The sequence below is a fragment of the Xenopus laevis genome, chromosome 7L (assembly GCF_017654675.1).
Source record: "Xenopus laevis strain J_2021 chromosome 7L, Xenopus_laevis_v10.1, whole genome shotgun sequence".
Classification (NCBI taxonomy): Eukaryota; Metazoa; Chordata; class Amphibia; order Anura; family Pipidae; genus Xenopus; species Xenopus laevis.
In genome coordinates, this window is record NC_054383.1 from 83,433,274 (window position 1) to 83,455,423 (window position 22,150).

The 22,150-nt window shown below is 39.8% G+C and overlaps 1 protein-coding gene across 6 annotated transcripts in view; it reads right to left on the reverse strand.

Moving 5' to 3' along the window:
• Window positions 1–20,404: 20,404 nt before the first annotated feature.
• Window positions 20,405–22,150, reverse strand: part of LOC108696467 (centrosomal protein of 164 kDa) — a 49,431-nt gene continuing 47,685 nt past the window's right edge. For all 6 annotated transcript variants that reach the window (XM_018225872.2, XM_041569272.1, XM_018225874.2 and 3 more), the window contains one exon: window positions 20,405–21,376. In XM_018225872.2, coding sequence (XP_018081361.1) covers window positions 21,286–21,376 — 91 coding nt within the window. In that variant the 3' untranslated portion in view covers window positions 20,405–21,285. The remainder of the gene's footprint in view (window positions 21,377–22,150) is intronic.

Here is a 22,150-nt window from a genome sequence, read left to right on the forward strand (position 1 = left end):
TGGCTATGAAGGAGCGTTTCCTGGATCTGGCTCCCAAATATTCATCCAAATATTCACAGTATTCTAAATACTGGGACACCTAATAACGGTTCCCATACCAGTACTAGATGATTCCATATTGAGTTCTTGACATTTACTGAGTGAGCTCAACAAGCATTGCAGTGAGCTAAAGCAGAAACTGAGGTCAAGGCTCCATCCATTGCTCCTATGAAAATGATGTATTGCGTTTCCATGGCATATACCCAGAGAGTGAGAAGTCTATATCTGTTTATTTAAATATTCTTGGCCTTATTTCCGTATTATGCACTTGGGTGCCCCCAGGGATCAGACAACTGAATATTTTAATGTGCCTTTTAATTATTTATTTTAATTATACTTCTATGACTCCACTTCTAATTAGCCTTAATACCATCCTGGCCATCACTATTCCTTGTGTTGTTGGTCGCATTGGTAATAAAGATGCTTTTAGTGTGTCCAACATCGGCTGAATGAGCTCTTGCTCCATCTGCTGGTAAGAACTTTACTTATATGTTTACTGGCAGAAGATTGACTAAATGTTGTTTTAACACATTTTCACATCATATTTTACGGAAGATTAATAGTATTCTGGCAAGTATACATTTGAGTTCTACCCTGCAGTTTGGCATTCTTGTGTGGATTCTTCTAGTTCTGCTACAGCCCACGCTTAGTCATCACAGCCAGCAGTTAAATGAAGGGTATGAATGAGATAACATTACTGAATACATAAGAAAGACATATATATATATATATATGATACATGTATATATATATATATATATATATATATTTATGAAGTGACATTTCCCCACCTCCAGATCTCTGCTCGCCCTCCTGTTTTGAGTCACATACTGCACATGCCATGGAAGTGGCTGGTACATGAGATAAGGGGCTCGTTCTTCCCGAAACATGGAACTGCCCAACTGTGGAAAGGAAAAAGTATAACCTCAGTTATGTTAAATGATACCATCCATGAACAACTGAAAAATGTAAACATTGTATAACTACAACCTCTTGCAGTGCTTTCCTCTAGCGGAATAACCTGCAGTTTGGATTTTTACTCGGGAGTCCATCTCTCACACACTTACATTTTAATGCAAATAGTAGTTCAGTCGGTTACGGGAGAGTTCTGCACCCCAACTTCAATCTTAGAAGCACTTGTTTTAGGTTTAGTTACCCATAGCAACCAAATTATTACAGGCTTCTAAACAACAAATCATTAAATGTTACCTGTTGATTGATTCTTATGGATTACTAGACCTGAAACAAATATTCTCTGTTTATCCCCTTCAAAGCACAGACACAGTTTGCCCCAGAGCAGATGTCTCTATTTACAGTAAGTCAAACAGCAGCGGTACAACATAGGCCAATGTCTCTTGTGTATGTATATATATATGTATTTATATAAACAAGTCCCAAAGGTGCACTCCATTTACCGTGTAACTGCCCGGGTGCCTGCTGCAATAGTGTAACAATATATATCCAAGGAAATAGCGACATTCACAGGACTCTTCTTAATGCAAACAAAGTTATTTATTGAAGACTCAACGTTTCGATTCCACACAGGGATCTTCATCAGGAGAATACAGAACAAACAACCCTATATATATTATTATTATTATATATAGTTATATATATAGTTATATATATATATAAAACTATTTATAAAGTGCTGTATGGAAACGCAGAGCTGTAAAATCTTACAATTCATAAACGTAACATTATAAATACAATAAGGATGTAGTGTGGGGACTGTTCGAAATATCTGATGTGTAAACTACATGGAAGATCTGCCACATGACATGAAGCCTGTCAGAAGGGAACACTACAAGATAAAATCTGATGTCTGAAATACTTTTTTCTCTCATTGAAGAGAAACTGTTAGATGTTGTCCTGTTGCATGACAAGATTTTGTGGGTCAGATACAGTCTGGCCCACAAAATCTGATCAAAATGTGTAGTTTAACCCTAAAGGAAGTAGGACTTGTGGCTTTTGGAGAACCCAATAGATATGGGGGACCCTGTGGTGGAATATTGACTAATAAGCAGTTTCATTCAATATGTCAAAGGGGCCGGGGTCCCTAATATGATTTTGTTGTGTTACCATATCTTCTGGTTTCACACCTAAATATCACAGCACCACTTATTCCTCCGTATGACCAATTCCTGACATTGTTTGTCTGACTCCACTCAATTGTAACTATAGAAAGACAGACATTTTTAGACTACAAAGGAACAAAATCTACATCTGCTTTTCTCAATCTGTAAAGTCAACTTTACTTGTGAGCCTCACTAACAAATACGGTGAGGGTAGAAATGTTCCCTTTTAAACCAGGGACACTAGTAATAAATGCACTTAGCAGGGCCGTGCTGATTGGCTACTCATTGCATTTAGATTAAAGGCAATCAGTGCAGCCTTTGTAGATGGATTTTCTACAGTCTCTGATCTGGTCACCTCATGGATACTCAAGCCACACTCTTGGCAAGGGATGAAGGTCATTAAAGCGCTTACAAATCGTTTCGCATCACTCAAATATGCCTCAGTCCCTCTCTGCTGAAAGCAGCTGATAGTTTTGAAATTAAAATGAAACGCCACTAAAGGGGAAATCCAGTTTAGAGTTCACATTTAGTATGAAGTCGCCATTGGTGTTCTAACTATTCTGATTGAATGCAACAAGTCTTTTACTTGTTTCTAGTATTTCCGAGCCTTCATTTCGGAATATAAACTGCTTGTTCAATTCCCTCACCAGCCATGAGTAGTCAAAATAACCGGCTAGTAAACTCATCAGCTAGAGCCAAGGCCAGTATTACGGATTTACCAGCAATGTACTTGTTGTAATTTGTATTTACACATTATTTGCCTACTGTGACCCTATTCCTACTCCCACCATGTAAATTTTCTGACCCTCCCACGATTCACCCATTCCCATTGTGATGTCACTGAACTTTGCCCATTGCTCACCCTTGTGACATCACCAATCAGCCCCACCCCCTGCAGGCCAGCAAGAGTTGGAAAGCTTAGAGATGGCATAATCTCTAATACTAATAACAATTAAAAAAGAAGTCACTTCATTGTTTCACACTGTCAATCAGATTTCACACTGAAGAGAAACAGAATAGAAAATGATTATATAGATATTAAAGTTAAGATGAAAAGTACAGATTCTCATCGCTTTGAGCAAACTCCGCCAGCTGATGGGACAGACAAAATATATAATTTAGGCCATATTATTTGGCATGAGCTTTCTGTTATTTTAGAGCGCAAACAAGTTAAACACAGCAAACACTGACACTTCTCATTGGAAGAAATATAAAAATAAAACTTTAAACATTTTTAGAAAGGTTTTTACCAAATGAGACCTTCCCACTCTTCAAAACCGACCCACCTGCCTTTTGTTTATTGTCATTGTGGGGCACTCACCTTGTGAAACACTCGCACCACAAAGAAGAGCGCTGTCAGGATAGAGGCCAACATGGTGATCAGGAAAGGGGACAGCGTCTGCCTCTCAATAGGGTCCTTCTCTCTCGCTTTCTCACTCTGTCTCACAACATGTCAGACTCTGCTAATAGGATTACTGCACTAAGAACCCCCACCTTCTGTCCACACTATATAATCCTTAAGAGACAAAGCTCCCCTAGGAAACTGCAAATGAGAGGAGCAAAGCAACAGCAGACAGGGTTGGATGACGTAGGTTATACAGGTAAGATAAAGGGCAAGTGAACCTGCTGTTATAGCCTGGGGATAGCACCAAGTTCAGCATCTATAGGGATGGATGAAGGTGAATATAACTTTGTTTATAAGCAAGGTTTGTACTTTTATTTTCAGTTGGGGAGAAGCTATGACTTTCATTAGTGGGAGATGATAAATGATAGTAAAGGAAATAAAACACCAAGCAACTGACTGTATGCACAGAACAAGCAAAATGGCAGTTCATCACACTCACATTAAAGGAGTCTTTCACCATTAAGTTAACTTCCAGTATACTATAGAATGTCCCATTCCTAGCAATTTTGCAATGGATCATCATTATTTTTTTTTTTAAATCGTTTATTATTTGCCTTCTTCTTTTACACATTTCAGCATTCAAATGGGGTCACTGACCCCTAGAGCCGGAATGTCTCTTGTGACAGACCCATGTGGGAGTTGCCTGCAATGTATGAAGACATCCCTATAAGCTTTGCCAATTATGCGATATTTGCAGATAGGGCTACACAGACAATATATTGTGATATGTATGTGATAGGTTGATCTCAGGTATGGCATCCCATATCTGGAAACCTGCTTTGCAGAAATAAAATAATTCACATGTTAAAAAATGATTTCCCTTTTCTCTGTAATAATAAAACAGTAGCTTGTACTTGATCCCAACTAAGATATAATTAATCCTTATTGGAAGCAAAACCAGGGTTTTTTTTTTAATGTTTACATGATTTTTTAGTAGACTTAAGGTATGAAGATCGAATTGCGGAAAGATCTCTTATGTGGAAAACCCCAAGTCCTGCGCATTCTGAATAACAGGTCCCATACCTGTATAAAGAGCCTCACCAAGATGCCAGAAGGGATAACATGATTTAAATACTGTTTGAGTAATTTCAAGCTTTCCTCTCAGTATCATCTAGGTTGGTATCTGGCTATCTCAGGTGGCCATACATGGATGATTTACACTTATATTTTATTGTATGTTTATATGAATGGCATCATGTCTGTCAAAACTGCCCCTGAGGTGACATAACATATCGTAGTGTTTGAAATCAGCCACATTGAGCAACAGCGGAGCATTGTGATTGATTGTCACTGGCCTTAGAAAGGTGCGATCTGAAGCATAACAAGTGAAAACATTTGCATATTTCTCACAATAGAGACGTTTTAAAGTGTCCTCCTTTCTCTACCATTCTTAGTGACTTTCTTGTTTCCCAATTTCCACCTCACTTTGCTTATGTGAGAATTATAATTGACAAAGCAGAGGCTTAATGATTGGTTCTTCTCCGCTACTAAACATCACCTCCCATCAGTTCCTTGGAGCGCAGATGATTACAGTGTGGAGGTGACATTCATCCATAGAGAAATGGACTCAACTGTCATGGGGATCAAATGATAAAAATGAAGGGGGCTGTCACGACAATGAATAGGTGAACCGTGTGGGTGACTGTCATGGCAATGAAGCTGATGTGCTGGCCTGTCATTCTAAGAGAAGGATGAACATGCTGTTGGCTTCTCATAAGACTTTGAGTGACTCAGGTTTTTCCCAGGCTGTCAGCTGTTTGCTGGGCTGTTGGGTGACAATTAGTAACATTCGTAACATGGTAAAGACACCCACTCCTCTCAGCTCAGTTCAGCAACAGTTATTTTATTGCACAATCACTGGCAGGTTATATAATATTTATATATATTTATATACAGGTATGGGACCTGTTATCCAGAATGCTGAGGACCTGGGGCTTTCCGGATAATGGATCTTTCCATAATTTGGATCTTCATACTTTAAGTCTACTAAAAAGTCATGTAAACATGAAATAAACCCAATAGGTTGGTTTTGCTTCCAATAAGGATAAATTATATCTTAGTTGGGATCAAGTACAAGGAACTGTTTTATTATTACAAGGAAATCACTTTTAAAAATTTGAATTATTTGGATAAAATGGAGTCCATGCAAGACGGCCATTCCTGCATAATGGGTCTTCGGATTTCTTTTGAAATGTTGTCTTGGACTTGCACCCTGGGACTGGGGTGAATTGTGAGTATATCCTCCAAGATTTACTTTTAAGCATTTTGTACTTGTTCAGTTTAACAAGGTTTTATTGTAGAAAAACCTCCATGAAACTATGAAAATTATATATTGTTTTTTTCGTTTTAAAATGGGCTTTGACGTGCAAGCGGAATTTTGCTACTTTTCTGGGGATTTAATGTGAATTTTGGGTGAAATATGTAAAAAAAAAATAAAATTGTTAAAAAATTATGTATATCTTGAGTTTTTTTTCCACAGAAAAGTTAATTTTACATGAATTTTTTTTGTGTTTGTAAAAGCCCTAATCCTGCCAAGTCCAACGATACCCAATATGTATCAGTAACCCACTTTTTTTGTCCAGGAGTAACCCCCAAACTAAAACAGCATTTTGTAGAATTTTACACCAGAACAAATTGGATAAGCACACGTGACAGTTGATGCAGCATAACTTATATGTAAATCTAAATTATCCCTTCAAGTTTGGTATTTTTAGAAACTACAGACCTTCAGGTTTCTAGGGGTGCTGTAGTTTTCACTCAAAATTCAAATACATTTTACCAGTGCGTTGTGATATTTAGAGCTTTTTTGTTGCATTTTTAGTTTTTTTCTAAAATGCTAACTTAGACGCAGGAATAAATGTAAATCTGACAAAATAACACCGTTATAAATGCTATAATTACAGACAATTTGAAAGACAAACTTCTCCTGAACAAAATGATACCCCATATGTATGGATACACATAGAGACGCAGCCACCAAACACCCCAAAACAGGAGCAACGCATAAGGGCAATTGCAGTTGAAAATCTGGGGGCTGCGCTCTATGTGTACTACTTGCAGTTTTTCAGTCTAAACACCCCCCAAACTGTGAAATAACCCCCACAAACCTTATATGCCCGAAAAGTACACTTCTTCAGCTATTCAAAGATGCCATTCTTGCTTTTCTACATGGAGAATTGTGGCCGCAGTCATTCTTAGAAGTCAGCGATTTGGTCTAAAATAAAGGAAAAAAGAGTTCCAAAGTTAGATTTCTCCCACAGTTTCCATGGCAACTAACAAAAACCTGCTCAACAACAATCTGCAAGTTCCCCTGAATAGAACAATACCCCATATGTATGGATACACATAGAGACGCAGCCACCAAACACCCCAAAACAGGAGCAACGCATAAGGCCAATTGCAGTTGAAAATCTGGGGGCTGCGCTCTATGTGTACTACTTGCAGTTTTTCAGTCTAAACACCCCCCAAACTGTGAAATAACCCCCACAAACCTTATATGTCCGAAAAGTACACTTCTTCAGGTATTCAAAGATGCCATTCTTGCTTTTCTACACGGAGAATTGTGGCCGCAGTCATTCTTAGAAGTCAGCGATTTGGTCTGAAATAAAGGAAAAAAGAGTTCCAAAGTTAGATTTCTCCCAAAGTTTCCATGGCAACTAACAAAAACCTGCTCAACAACAATCTGCAAGTTCCCCTGAATAGGACAATACCCCATATGTATGGATACACATAGAGACGCAGCCACCAAACACCCCAAAACAGGAGCAACGCATAAGGCCAATTGCAGTTGAAAATCTGGGGGCTGCGCTCTATGTGTCCTACTTGCAGTTTTTCAGTCTAAACACCCCCAAACTGTGAAATAACCTCCACAAACCTTATATGCCCGAAAAGTACACTTCTTCAGCTATTCAAAGATGCCATTCTTGCTTTTCTACACAGAGAATTGTGGCCGCAGTCATTCTTAGAAGTCAGCAATTTGGTCTGAAATAAAGGAAAAAAGAGTTCCAAAGTTAGATTTCTCCCAAAGTTTCCATGGCAACTAACAAAAACCTGCTCAACAACAATCTGCAAGTTCCCCTGAATAGAACAATACCTCATATGTATGGATACACATAGAGACGCAGCCACCAAACACCCCAAAACAGGAGCAACGCATAAGGGCAATTGCAGTTGAAAATCTGGGGGCTGCGCTCTATGTGTACTACTTGCAGTTTTTCAGTCTAAACACCCCCCAAACTGTGAAATAACCCCCACAAACCTTATATGTCCGAAAAGTACACTTCTTCAGCTATTCAAAGATGCCATTCTTGCTTTTCTACACGGAGAATTGTGGCCGCAGTCATTCTTAGAAGTCAGCAATTTGGTCTAAAAAAAAGGAAAAGAGAGTTCCAAAGTTAGATTTCTCCCAAAGTTTCCATGGCAACTAACAAAAACCTGCTCAACAACAATCTGCAAGTTCCCCTGAATAGAACAATACCCCATATGTATGGATACACATAGAGACGCAGCCACCAAACACCCCAAAACAGGAGCAACGCATAAGGCCAATTGCAGTTGAAAATCTGGGGGCTGCGCTCTATGTGTACTACTTGCAGTTTTTCAGTCTAAACACCCCCCAAACTGTGAAATAACCCCCACAAACCTTATATGCCCGAAAAGTACACTTCTTCAGCTATTCAAAGATGCCATTCTTGCTTTTCTACACGGAGAATTGTGGCCGCAGTCATTCTTAGAAGTCACCAATTTGGTCTAAAAAAAAGGAAAAAAGAGTTCCAAAGTTAGATTTCTCCAAAAGTTTCCATGGCAACTAACAAAAACCTGCTCAACAACAATCTGCAAGTTCCCCTGAATAGAACAATACCCCATATGTATGGATACACATAGAGACGCAGCCACCAAACACCCCAAAACAGGAGCAACGCATAAGGCCAATTGCAGTTGAAAATCTGGGGGCTGCGCTCTATGTGTACTACTTGCAGTTTTTCAGTCTAAACACCCCCCAAACTGTGAAATAACCCCCACAAACCTTATATGCCCGAAAAGTACACTTCTTCAGCTATTCAAAGATGCCATTCTAGCTTTCCTACACGGAGAATTGTGGCCGCAGTCATTCTTAGAAGTCAGCAATTTGGTCTAAAACAAAGGAAAAAAGAGTTCCAAAGTTAGATTTCTCCCAAAGTTTCCATGGCAACTAACAAAAACCTGCTCAACAACAATCTGCAAGTTCCCCTGAATAGAACAATACCCCATATGTATGGATACACATAGAGACGCAGCCACCAAACACCCCAAAACAGGAGCAACGCATAAGGGCAATTGCAGTTGAAAATCTGGGGGCTGCGCTCTATGTGTACTACTTGCAGTTTTTCAGTCTAAACACCCCCCAAACTGTGAAATAACCCCCACAAACCTTATATGCCCGAAAAGTACACTTCTTCAGCTATTCAAAGATGCCATTCTTGATTTTCTACACGGAGAATTGTGGCCGCAGTCATTCATAGAAGTCAGCGATTTGGTCTAAAACAAAGGAAAAAAGAGTTCCAAAGTTAGATTTCTCCCAAAGTTTCCATGGCAACTAACAAAAACCTGCTCAACAACAATCTGCAAGTTCCCCTGAATAGAACAATACCCCATATGTATGGATACACATAGAGACACAGCCCCCAAACACCCCAAAACAGGCACAATGCGTAATATTGGGGCTGCAAATTTATGTACAGTTCTCAAGTTTTTTCATCATAAACTGCCCCTTACCTGTAAAATAACCCCCATAAACCATATATATCCGAAAAGTACACTTCTTCAGCTATTCAAAGATGCCATTCTCGCTTTTCTACACAGAGAATTGTGGCTGCAGTCATTCATAGAAGTCAGCAATTTGGTCTGAAATAAAGGAAAAAAGATATAAAAAGTTATATTTTTCTCTAAGTTTCCATGGCAACTGAGAAAAACCTGCTCAATAACAATCTGCACGTTCCCCTGAATAAAATGATACCCCATATGTATAAATAGACATAGATACGCAGCCACCAAACACCCCAAAACAGGCACAATGTCTAATATTGGTTCTGTGAATTTATGTGCAAGTATCCATATTTCATCCTAAACTGTCCCTTACCAATGAAATAACCCCCAAAAACTATAGATTTCTTGAAAATAAACACCTTCAACTATTCAGAGATGCCATTCTTGCTTTACTATGTGGAGAATTGTGGTTGCATGCCATTGTAAAACTCTGTGCTTTGGTCTGAAATAAAGGAAAATACAATGTACAAAGTTAGATTTATCCCCAAGAATTCTCCTAGAGAATTTTGGGGCTACTCTGTGGATCTGTATATGGTTGCTACTACCCCATATTAACCCCAAAACATATTTCACTCACCATTTTGGATTCAGTGGAGCGTCTTTGAGTTTCATCTGTCCTGTGGTGTTACAATACCAATTTGTTTGCTTCTTCCTACACTATTTCAGCAATGACAAAATCTGTACCACATTTGCAGATATATTTACCAACAAAATCCATAGTAAATTTGGCCCATAAATTATGCAAGTGTCCTAAGAAGTTTAGGAATTTAGGTGGCAACAATAAGGATTGGGGCATTAGCAGCGGAGATAAAATTATGCCCAGCAGCAGAAGTTTGTAGAAAGCTGGTGCCCCACTGGTAACAGGTATGGCAAAGTGCTATTAGGGCTGGGACACACTGGGGGACTAAGGGCTGGGACACACTGGGCGATTTGGGGAGATTTAGTCGCCTGGTGACTAATCGCCGCGACTTTTCTCCCCGAATGCCTCCCTTCGCTATGCGCCTGTCTAAAATGAAAAATCGCCTGCGCTAATCACACGCGGCGATTCATTTTCCGAAGTCGCCCGAAGTTGCCTCAGGAAACTTCGGGCGACTTCGGAAAACGAATCGCCACGTGTGATTAGCGCAGGCGATTTTTCATTTTAGCCAGGCGCAGAGTGAGGGGAGGCATTCGGGGAGAAAAGTCGCGGAGATTAGTCGCCAGGCGACTAAATCTCCCCAAATCGCCCAGTGTGTCCCAGCCCTTAGTATTCAGAGAGCACTGCAACTTAGTCTAACCTAAACACTGCTTATATATTCACTTTGTGCTATAAGTACAAAAAAAATGGATTATTCCAACCACAACTTATCAGGAAAAATATGCTGAATGCATACACTAAGAACAAATCTAAACGATAGACCATAGTGTTTCGGTCACCCTGTGCTCAAAAACCTTTGCTATTCAAGAAAACTGAAGACATACTACCCACAAATCCAGAGATGCCTAAATCTACAAAAACAAATGCAAATGTTGCCCAGAAATACAGACAAAACTATAGATAACTGCGCTGATAGATGAGCTTTTGAGGTGCCAGTAAAAAAAAGACTTGTGGCATCAGCATTAGAGATGCACATCATCCCACGTATTCATCACGCACCACAAGTTCTATCGTGCGCCCTCTCGACCAACCAGCACCTCAGTTCGCTATGGCACCAGCGCAATACAAATGCTATCCATAACACTACAACTGGCCTAAAGCACCGTAGCTCAACACAAAAGCTGAATGCATAGACTAATAACAAACCTATATACACACACACAACTGTTTTTACTGCTACACAGCACAAAAAAATTGCACACCCTGTGCCAAATCCTACACCATAAATCAAAGATCATTACTATACAGAAAAAAAACTGCCAACTTTTATTTTGTCAAACTTTTTTTTTCATTACCAATATCTATAACCTATTTATAAATGAAGAAGGGACCTGCCAAAATGATCTCAATTGGGGGCTTGAATCTAAAAAACCACTGCACAAAAAACGCTTCACTTTGACAGCACAAAAAAAGCTTCACTTTGACAGCACACCTAACCAATTACTGCTAGTGTGTGCACAAAAACCTAGAGCGTGAAATGTTAGATCTCAATGGGGGGCATGAATCTGAAAAACCACTGCACAAAACACAAAAAAAAAAGTGCATGAATCTGAAAAACCACTGCACAAAACACAAAAAAAAAGTGCATGAATCTGAAAAACCACTGCACAAAACACAAAAAAAAGTGCATGAATCTGAAAAACCACTGCACAAAACACAAAAAAAGTGCATGAATCTGAAAAACCACTGCACAAAACACAAAAAAAAGTGCATGAATCTAAAAAACCACTGCACAAAACACAAAAAAAAGTGCATGAATCTGAAAAACCACTGCACAAAACACAAAAAAAAAGTGCATCACTTTGCCAGCACACCTAACCACCTAAACAGAGAATGCAAAGCTTACTATACAGATTTACTAAATCCTTTTACCACCAACAAACCCAGAGAGCCCTAACCTACCAACACAACACAGAATTCAAGCCCTCTCGTAGTGTACCACAGTGTGGTACACCTCAAAACAGGGTTGGAAACACAAAGCAGGCTTGCTAGGACACTTGGGACAAAAATACCGCACATCTTTTCTAACACCCCTGGAACGGCAAACCTTACAAGCTCTCTGGGCATATCTTTTATTAGGTGTTGGTGGAATTTGGGCAATGAAATGCTTACCCACCATTCGGGCAACATTGTCATTGCCAGGCACATCTGGAACCTCCTGTACATCTCCAAACAAAAGGGCAGGGAGCAGTTGCAGCAGAAAATTGTAATAAGACAATTTGGGGCCTGGTACTGCCGCCTTGTAAACGACATAGGAATTATAGAGGGCCATTTGAATCATGTAAATTGCTGCTTTTTTGTACCAGGCCCTGGTTTTTCTGGTGGCGTCATAGTAAGTTTGAATTTGGTCTGTTTTATTGACGCCACCCATATGCTTACTATAATCTTTACAACAGAGTGGCTTTGATTTTGCGGGCCTGCCACGTCTGTGTTGGACAACTACACTCTCATTGTGGATAGTAGTAAGCATAAAAACATTTTTTGTGTCTGCAAATTTTAGGGCCAGGAGCTCATCGGTTCTTAGAGCATTTACTTCTCCACGTTTCAATTTCTTGTCCACCAGTTCCTTAGGCAGTCCTTTGCGGTTTTGCCTAACGGTGCCACAGGCAAGGGTGTCCAAGCAATAAAGGGTCCTAAATAAGAGGATGCTCGTGTAAAAGTTATCCACGTATAAGTGGTAACCTCGGCCCAACAGTGGAGTTATGAGCTCCCAGACAATTTTACCACTGGCAGTCAAATCAAGGGGACAACCGGGGGGGTCCAAATTAGAGTCCTTTCCTTCATAGAACATGAAAAAACTAGTATAGCCCGTGCTGCTTTCGCAGAGTTTGTAAAATTTCATCCCATAGCGAGCCCGCTTACTAGGGATGTATTGGCGAAATCTAAGGCGCCCTTTGAAGAGCAAAAGGGACTCGTCCACACAAATATTTTGGGAGGGGGTGTAGACCTCTGCGAAGCGCTGAGACAGGCTATCTATAAGGGGCCTCAATTTGTAAAGCCTGTCGTGACCGGGCTCATTAGGGGGAACAGCCGCTGCGTTGTCGTTAAAGTGAAGAAACCGCAGTAAAATTTGGTAACGGTTTCTTGGCATAACGGCTGAAAAAAGAGGGATGGAAAGGACTGTAGTGGTATCCCAGTATGAGGCTAAGGTGTTACGTTCTACGAGTCCCATTGCCAATGTGAGTGCCAGGAATCTTTTGATTACACCGACATTAGTGGGATACCACGCATGGGCTCTTGAATACCCTGGTAAAGGGTGGCTGGCAAGATACTGCTCAGCGTATAAATTTGTAAAATGGACCATGTCCTGTAGGATGGCCTCTGTAATAAATTGATTGAAGAAATCTATGATTTGAAAGTTAGTGGTGTCCACCTTGACGCCCGCGACTGCAGTGAATGGGGGAATTTCTGGGGCATAATTACAGGGAGGCCCCCACACAGGCGCTCCAACTGCTGCATCACCACTACCCTCACCCTCTTCAACCTCCATGGGTGCATCTGGCACACTGCCACCAGCCTCTGACTCGTCAGCAGTAAGTGTGCCGCCACTACTAGCCTCTGCGCTAATAGTGCTGCTATCACCTACCTCTGATTCCTCAGTAGAGGCATCAGATGGGACATACTCAGAATCTGAATCGCTGAATTCCTCTGAGCTGGAGTCCATGCAAAACCTAGCCGCTTCCTCAGCGGTATAAAACCGTTTGGCCATTGTGCCAGAAATATACAGACAATTGCAAAACTATGAATCAATAGGCAGTCAAACAAATGAGAAAGCAAGACAGCTCCTACTTGAAATATGAGAATAATAAAAAGCCAGCAAAATATGATCAAGCACTGCTAATACAAACAAACAGAACAAAAAAAAAAAAAAAACACAAGCTAGCAAGATGACCAAAAGTTAACCCCTCCCAATATAAACAACCAGAACAAAAAAAAAAAAACCAAGCCAGCAAGATGACCAAGAATTAACCCCTGCTAATATAAACAACCAGAATAAAAAAAAACCAAGCCAGCAAGATGACCAAGAATTAACCCCTGCTAATATAAACAACCAGAATAAAAAAAAAAACCAAGCCAGCAAGATGACCAAGAATTAACCCCTGCTAATATAAACCACCAGAACAAAACAAAAAAACACAAGCCAGCAAATTTCTGGGACAATCAGCTGAATCAAGCAGAATAAGACCACTAAAACTAAGTCACAGCAAAGGGAACGTTTTTTAGGGGCACTAAACAAGCAATAAAGAACAGTGCAAAGAAAACTCTTGAATACAATCACTAAAATGCAATAACACTACCCAAAGCAATAAAACAACAACGATTGCACTGAAATCAGTGGTCAAGGGTCCTAGATGCACTAGTGTCCCTGCAAAGAAAACCTTTTTTGGGGAGCTAAGCAAGTAGTAAAAAATGCAAGGGAAAAACTGAATATAATCAACAAGATGCAGCAAAATTACTGTTATTGGAGTGAAACTGGTGGTCAGAACTATAGATCCACCAGCGTCAGTGCAAAGGGAAACTTTTCTAGGGAACTAAATCAGCAGTAAAGGACAATGCAAAGAATAAACTAAAAAATCACCAAAAGCAATGAAAATTACTGTTATTGGAGTGAAATCAGTGGTCTGGACTATAGATCCACCAGCGTCACTGCAAAGGGAAACTTTTCTAGGGAACTAAATCAGCAGTAAAGGACAATGCAAAGGGGAAACCAGCAGTAAAGAACAATGCAAAGAATAAACTAATAAAATCACCAAAAGCAATAAAAATTAAGTTTTTGGGGTGAAATCGGTAGTCTGAACTATAGATCCACCAGTATTACGGCAAAGGGAAACCAGTAGTAAAGAACAATGCAAAGGGGAACTAAACCAGCAGTAAAGAACAATGCAAAGGGGAAATAAACCAATAAGAGCAATAAAAAACACAAACCAATGATAAAATGGCAAAAAACAGTAAAAAGCAATCAAATAATTGTAATACAAGATCAGAAATAAAGTTTGAACAACAAATAAAGAAAAACTACTAAAGAAAGCAAAGAAAAAAAAGTAAAGAAAAAAAGTATAGAGAAAAAAGTAAGAGTAAGTGTGAGTGTGAGTGTGAGTGTGTGCTTGGCAAAGTTGCCTGTAAGTGTGTTTTAGTGCAAAAGTGTACTAAGGCCAAAGAGAGAAGAAAAAAAAAAAAAGAAAAAAAATTTTTTTTAGACAGTTATAAACAGAAATAAACAGAAATAAAGGGTGTAGAGAGGTGTAGTTGAGCTCACTCAGTCGAATCCAGGCAATCAAAGCGACCAACTCGGCAGGAAACCAGCAGAATGGCAGCAGGGGGGCTCCAACTGTAGCAGATGCGCAGCAGGAGTGGAAGGGGCGGCGCTTTCCGGGTGTAATTTATGGGGGGAGCAGTGGAGACGTCATCACTGTGCTCCTTGCGTCTCCACTGCTCCTATTGGCTGCCCAAAACCGATCGCTTACCGGATCGGTAAGTATAACCTTATTTGCTCGTTGCCTAGGGGGTTCTGAACGGAACAGAAGCGGTGCGCAGCTTTTAAATGCGCACTGCTTTCTGCAGGGAGGGAAATGCTGCAGAACGTAGAATCTACGTTCTGTGGCATTTCAAGTACCTTTGCCACAGAACGTAGATTCTACGATCTGTGGCATTTAAAAGGTTAAATGTTTAAATGAATTTCTACTAGACTTAAGGCATGAAGACCCAAATTATGGAAAGATCCGTTATCCGGAAAACCCCAGGTCCCGAGCATTCTGGATAACAGGTCCCATACCTGTAGTACCAACTTAACTCACGTTCTCTCAAACTACGACTGTCATGAGATTTTTGAAAAAAATGAAAAAAGTATGAAGGGAAAATTACTCTGAACAATGTGCTAACAAATACGAATACCTCTAAACATTTGAGTATTTCCTACAATTCCAAGCGGAAAATAAATGTGAAGACCATATAGTAGTGAGTAGTTAATTGTACCACATTGTACAGTACAGTTCAGGAGGTGGGCAGGACACATGATACATGAAATAGAATGACATGCTAATCATATGCACGGTAGCCTGGATGATGCACAAATACAGCACAGTTTTCTATTATTTTATAAGAAAAGTACTTTTTATAATTAAGGATAACCTTTTAATGACATTGCTACTCAGCATTTATGAATACACAGACTGTTTAGCCTGCCTCTGCCTCCCTGTGTTTGGGATTAATGGAATCCTGTGCAATGCTAGCGGACGAGGGAGGGGACACTGCTTAATGTCTCCATCTGACCTGGTATGTGAAAACCAAATCTCCTTGGAAGGACAAATTTGCAAAATGACAGAGATTAACCTTTGGTAGCTCAGAATGTCACTGTCTGTGGTGCCAATAAATCAGGAATGGAGGTCCATAGCAGCACGTGGGCAGGTACCAAGTTCCCATAAGAAATGCAGTTGTTCCAGAGGAAAGGAACCATGTTAATAAGATGTTCCTGATGCCTCACATATATTTGTATGTAAGTATAACTTTATTTATATTCAGCGCTGTTCAGTCTTACAGTATATAAAAGTGCACACTGGGAGGACAAGCAATGTAATAAATACAATAAAAATGTACACAGAGATTAAAGGTGTTGTACCCCTTTGAGGTAGAGACTGATATTCTGAGACAATTTGCAATTTGTTTTCATTTTCGATTACTTGGTGTTTTTGAGTTATTTACCTTTTTATTCAGCAGCTTTCCACTTTGCAATTTCAGCAATCGGGTTGCTAAGGTCCAAATTAACCTAGCAACCATGCATTGATTTGAATAAGAGGCAGGAATGTGACTAGGAGAGGGCCTGGATGGAAAAATATGTAATAAAAAGTAGCAATAACAATACATTTGTAGCTTCACAGAGCATTTGTTTTAGATGGGGTCAGTGGCCCCCATTTGAAAGCTAGAAAGAGTCAGAAGAAAAAGACAAATAATATAAAATATAATATAACATAAAAAAAAGAATAGTGAAGACCAATTGAAAGTTTGTTAGAAATGGCCATTCTATAATATACTAAAAGTTAACTTAAAGGTGAACCACCTATTTAAGTGCTATGTGGTAAGATACACAGTGGGAAGAAGGTCCCTAATCCGTAGAGCTTACAGTCTAAGTGGGTGGGTGGATAACATACGAACACAGATCGAAGGGGAAAAATGTACAAGGTAAAGACATTGTACAATAGGTGCCAGGACTAGACTAATGTTCTAGTGCTCCAAAAGGTTAGATGCATAGCTTTTTCTTGAATGGAGTCCCCTTCACCACTCGGCTTTCTTTCATTCATCTCGTCTCCTCCACTGCTTTGTTTTCTTTCTGTCAACTGTCTGGTAGGGGATACTCCCAGTGTCTGTCATCTCAGTGACATCCAGCCATTGTGCTCTCCCTCATACACCACTAAGGGACACAAATCATGATTTTTTTTTTGTTCAAACATCTTCTAGCAGTTGTATCAAGCAAGGGGATCTGTGATTGGGGGGAACTTTCCCTTATTACCTCCAATGACTTTGCACACTTATAACACTCTCTTTATTATTGTTAAAAACACATTCATCCTTAATTCCTGCATTGATGGGAATTTGTTTAAATGCAGCTATTTACATTGGATTCAGTTACTCACAGTCTCCATTTGTCAAGAATCCCATCAGATGTGACACATAAGTGATAATAAATGTTCTTTTCCTACCAGGAGAAAGCTCTTCTTTCTAAACCTTCTTCTGTAATCACTTCCATATAATGAGGTTCCATAAGCATTATTACTACTACTGACATTATTACTACTATTGACATTATTACTACTATTGACAAGGGGCTGCCAGTCCCCATTACAGATCTCTAGAACTCTGTATATCCAGGAGGAGGCAAGGAATACTGTTGTGTTGATTTTACAGGTGTTCCTAAAAGACACAAATACCCACAAACTGTGCAGATAAAGTCACATTGATTAAATGAATGTCTTCATCTGGACACACTTAGTTACGGGTTTCTTTAACAGTTTATCAAGGAATAAGGCAGTTAGTAGACTACTATAGTCCAACAACATCATGGTTGTTGTATACTTAAAGCAAATTTGTGCAATAAAACTTTCCCGGGGTCTCCAGAGCCAGTGGCTGCAATGACATGCTGAATAATCTTCCAAGGAGAATCCCACCTGATCTTCCATGTTCTTCCATTAAATGTTTGATTACAGAGTAACATAAGCCAAATTGACACAATAATGTCTGTATTTGAGATCCCAGCAATAAGCCTGACATAGAGCAATAACACTCAATATCACAGAAGCGCACTGGGACTTCTGGTGCTTCCCATTCGACTGAACAGAAACTGTCCCTAGTGAATAAGCCAGTGTAGGAATGAGCAATACAAGTCACAATAGGAAATGATAAGGAGACTGAGAGGTGGGTTTCACTGATGTCTCTTTGCAGCAGACATTTTCTCACTGGCTTCAGTTTTCACTGCTCCATCTAGTGGCAGAACTAAAAACCAGTTCAGCACCAGTAGCAAGAAATAGATTGAGTTGAAAATATATAAATGGGCAAAGCAAAGGTAACTCTAGATTTATTGAAATATGATCACTTCTCCCAGGGTAAATGAGTCCCTATTAAGGCTAAAGTCATGTATAACCCCAGGCCTGGCTGGGAGCTACAATAATGCTGCAATGCCCAAGGCACTCCTTTAGCCGGATATTCCAGTCTTTCAGATCAATATAGGAGATAGTTTGCCAGAAACAGTTTCCTAAGTTCTTTATAATCTAAGGAATCATTCCTATAACCCCGAGTAGAAGCGAGAGAACTTAAAGGGATACTGTCATGGGAAAACATGTTTTTTTTTTTTTTCAAAATGAATCAGTTAATAGTGTTGCTCCAGCAGAATTCTGCACTGAAATCCATTTCTCAAAAGAGCAAACAGATTTTTTTTTATTTAATTTTGAAATCTGACATGGGGCTAGACATATTGTCTATTTTCCAGCTGCCCCAGTCATGTGACTTGTGCCTGCACTTCAGGATGGAACTACTTTCTGGCAGGCTGCTGTTATTACTCCTACTTCATGTAACTGAATGTGTCTCAGTGGGACATGGGTTTTTACTATTGAGTGTTGTTCTTAGATCTACCAGGCAGCTGTTATCTTGGGTTAGGGAGCTGTTATCTGGTTAAATTCCCATTGTTCTGTTGTTAAGATGCTGGGGAGGGAGGGGGTGATATCACTCCAACTTGCAGTACAGCAATAAAGAGTGACTGAAGTTTATCAGAGCACAAGTCACATGACTGGGGGCAGCTGGGAAACCGACAATATGTCTAGCCCCATGTCAGATTTCAAAATTGAATATAAAAAAATCAGTTTGCTCTTTTGAGAAATGGATTTCAGTTCAGAATTCTGCTGGAGTAGCACTATTAACTGATGTGTTTTGAAAAAAACATGTTTTCCCATGACAGTATCCCTTTAAAAAACGCAAGTTCTCATGCAGAGATTACTTGGTTATTATTCTGGCTGTGCTCTATTTACTTAGCCTTTAATCATCTTTACTTAAAGGGAGATGTTTGCCTTCAAATTACAATTTAAAACAACTTAGAAAGCAATATTCAAGACAATTTGCAGTTGGTCTTCATTTTCTATTGATTGCTGGTTTGAGTTGTTTCAGTTTTCTTCTGCAGTTTTCCAGTCAAGAATTTCAGAATGTATCATGGTTGCTAGGGCCTGGTATACCCAAGTAACCAGTAAGTGGGTTGAATGAGTAATGGAAGAAGAATAGTAAAGGGGCCAAACAGAAATTAAAGTAATAAAAAGCAGCAATAACAATAAACTGTAGCCTCAAAGAGAAATCATTATTTGGCTGCCAGGGACAGTGATCCCAGAAGAACTACATTGCATTTTAAAATGAAACTTAAAAAGAAGCAGAAGAAAAATTAAGCTTATTTAAAGGAGAACTAAACCTCCCGGAATGTTTAGTCCCCACTGGCTCCCCTCCGTTGGCCCTCCCAGCACAATCTCACCCTAGAATTCTGTCCCCTCTTGAAATAGTGACCGCACATGCAGAATGAGCGCAGCAGAGCTCACGGGCGACATCTTCTTCTCATCGGTAATCTTCGAACGAGCGGCTTAATGGCACGTGCGCAGTTGGAGCAATCTTACAGTTCGCGACAACTGCGAAGAAGATGGTGCACGTGAGCTCCTCTGCACTCACTCTGCATGTGCGGTCACTATTTCAAGAGGGGACAGAATTCTGGGGTAAGACTGTGCAGGGGGGAGGCAGGACTTAACATCGCCGGGGGTTTAGTTCTCCTTTAAAAAGTGTGTCATAATAACAATAATAGAATAGGAGAGTCACACATTTTCAAAGCTTTATTTACCTTTCCTTTAATCTCATTTCCTGAGCTCACTTTCCCATTTAACTGCTGAGATTGCGGATGTGCTGGACAAAAGACTGACGCAGTAAGGTTAATAATGTGTTGGTTTAATGTGATCATAAAACTATCGGATATACTTCACACAGGTAAAAAATACAAATATAAAATACCAGCACAACGAGATTGTCACCGCTACTGTATAAAAACACTGGCAAACAAGTGACTTGAACAAAACATACAGTGGAGCAAAACACATGCGCTCACGTGTCAAGTGGAATTGTGTCTACTGCCATCTTGGCTATTGTTGTGTGTGCGTATACTGTAGCAATGTCCAATGTCACATTAGTATCTGCTACTCTAGTTGTCTGGAAAAGGTGTCACAATTTCCTAAAAGACATGGCGTATTAGTAGACTATCAATATGGAAACGCTGCTATGAGTGGTCATAGACTGGAGCTTTATATTGAGCCTGTGACTTTTTGGGCCTTTCTGTACTTGTAATGCCAGCAACTATTTTGACTCTCACTTCAAGACATTATCTCTTTCTTGTGAACTGAGAAGTAGTAGTTACCAACCCCCGTGTAATATAAGCCTTAGATTGCTGCGGGTGCATTGGACCAGGTGCTTTATTTTGCACGATCATTGGTTTCAGTCACAGTTAGTGTTCAGCATTTGGTTTCAGGTGCACCTATTTTGCCATTATTCTGCTTTAGTGCACAAATAAAGATATGCCCTTTATTCTGTGTAGAAAAAATATATATAAATATATGGCATTTACAAGAAGGATTCAGGCACCTGAGAAATGACTGTGTAAATATGTTTGCAAAGTAATGAATGCGCAACATTCTGCTGTGCCCTTTCCGTTCCAAACACCCGACTCTGCACCTGTCCAACAGCTTCAATGTGTGTCACAGGAGGGGGATGTATGTAAAGTGCTAATCCTGCTCTCTTCAGCATCTCCTGTTCCACTAGTACCGATACACCTTGATTTGGTTTTTCTCATCCAAACCTAACTGGAGAAGTCCTGGAGAAGATCCCATAGTCCTGCTTGTGCGTGGGCTGAGACTTCAGTCAAGGGAAAGTGAAAAGCAGTCTTGGAAATGCAACATTTTGGCAGTGAGGGCCACAACCCAGGTACAGTTATAATACATGCACCCACAATATTGGCTACCAACATAAGATAGGACTGGCATTAGAGAGTAAAGCTAGAATACTTTCCCAAAACCTACTCAAACAGCCTGGGCTGTACAATTGCACCTATAGTAAACAATAGTAATATAATAATTTAGGTTGAAATATACATTAAGATTTAAAGCCTTTATATCTATATAAAATCTGCCTAACTTCTAGCTGGTCCAGAGAAAGGCAGACACCTCTCCAATTTGCCTCAGAGGGGGAAAACGTCCTTGCTGACCCCAAGATGACAATCAGACCAGTCCCTGCATCATCTTTGTTCTATGAGCTACAGTATTTACAATAACCCTGTATTTTTTCACTTGCTAAAAAGATGTCCAACCCCTTCTCGAAGCTATTGAATGTATCGGATAGTACAACTGATTTAGGGAAAGAATTTCACAACTGCCCAGTCTTTCCGTATATTTAGACAGAACCTTCTATCTGCTAATCGGAATGGGTGACCTCGTGTCAGATGGAAAAACCTACTGGTAAATAAAGCATTAGAGAGATTATTATATGATCCCCTTATATATTTATACATAGTCATCATATCACCCCTTAAGCGCCTCTTCTCCAGCGTGAACATCTCCAATTTGGCCAGTCTTTCCTCATAGCTAAGATTTTCCATACCTTTTACCAGCTTAGTTGCCCTTCTCT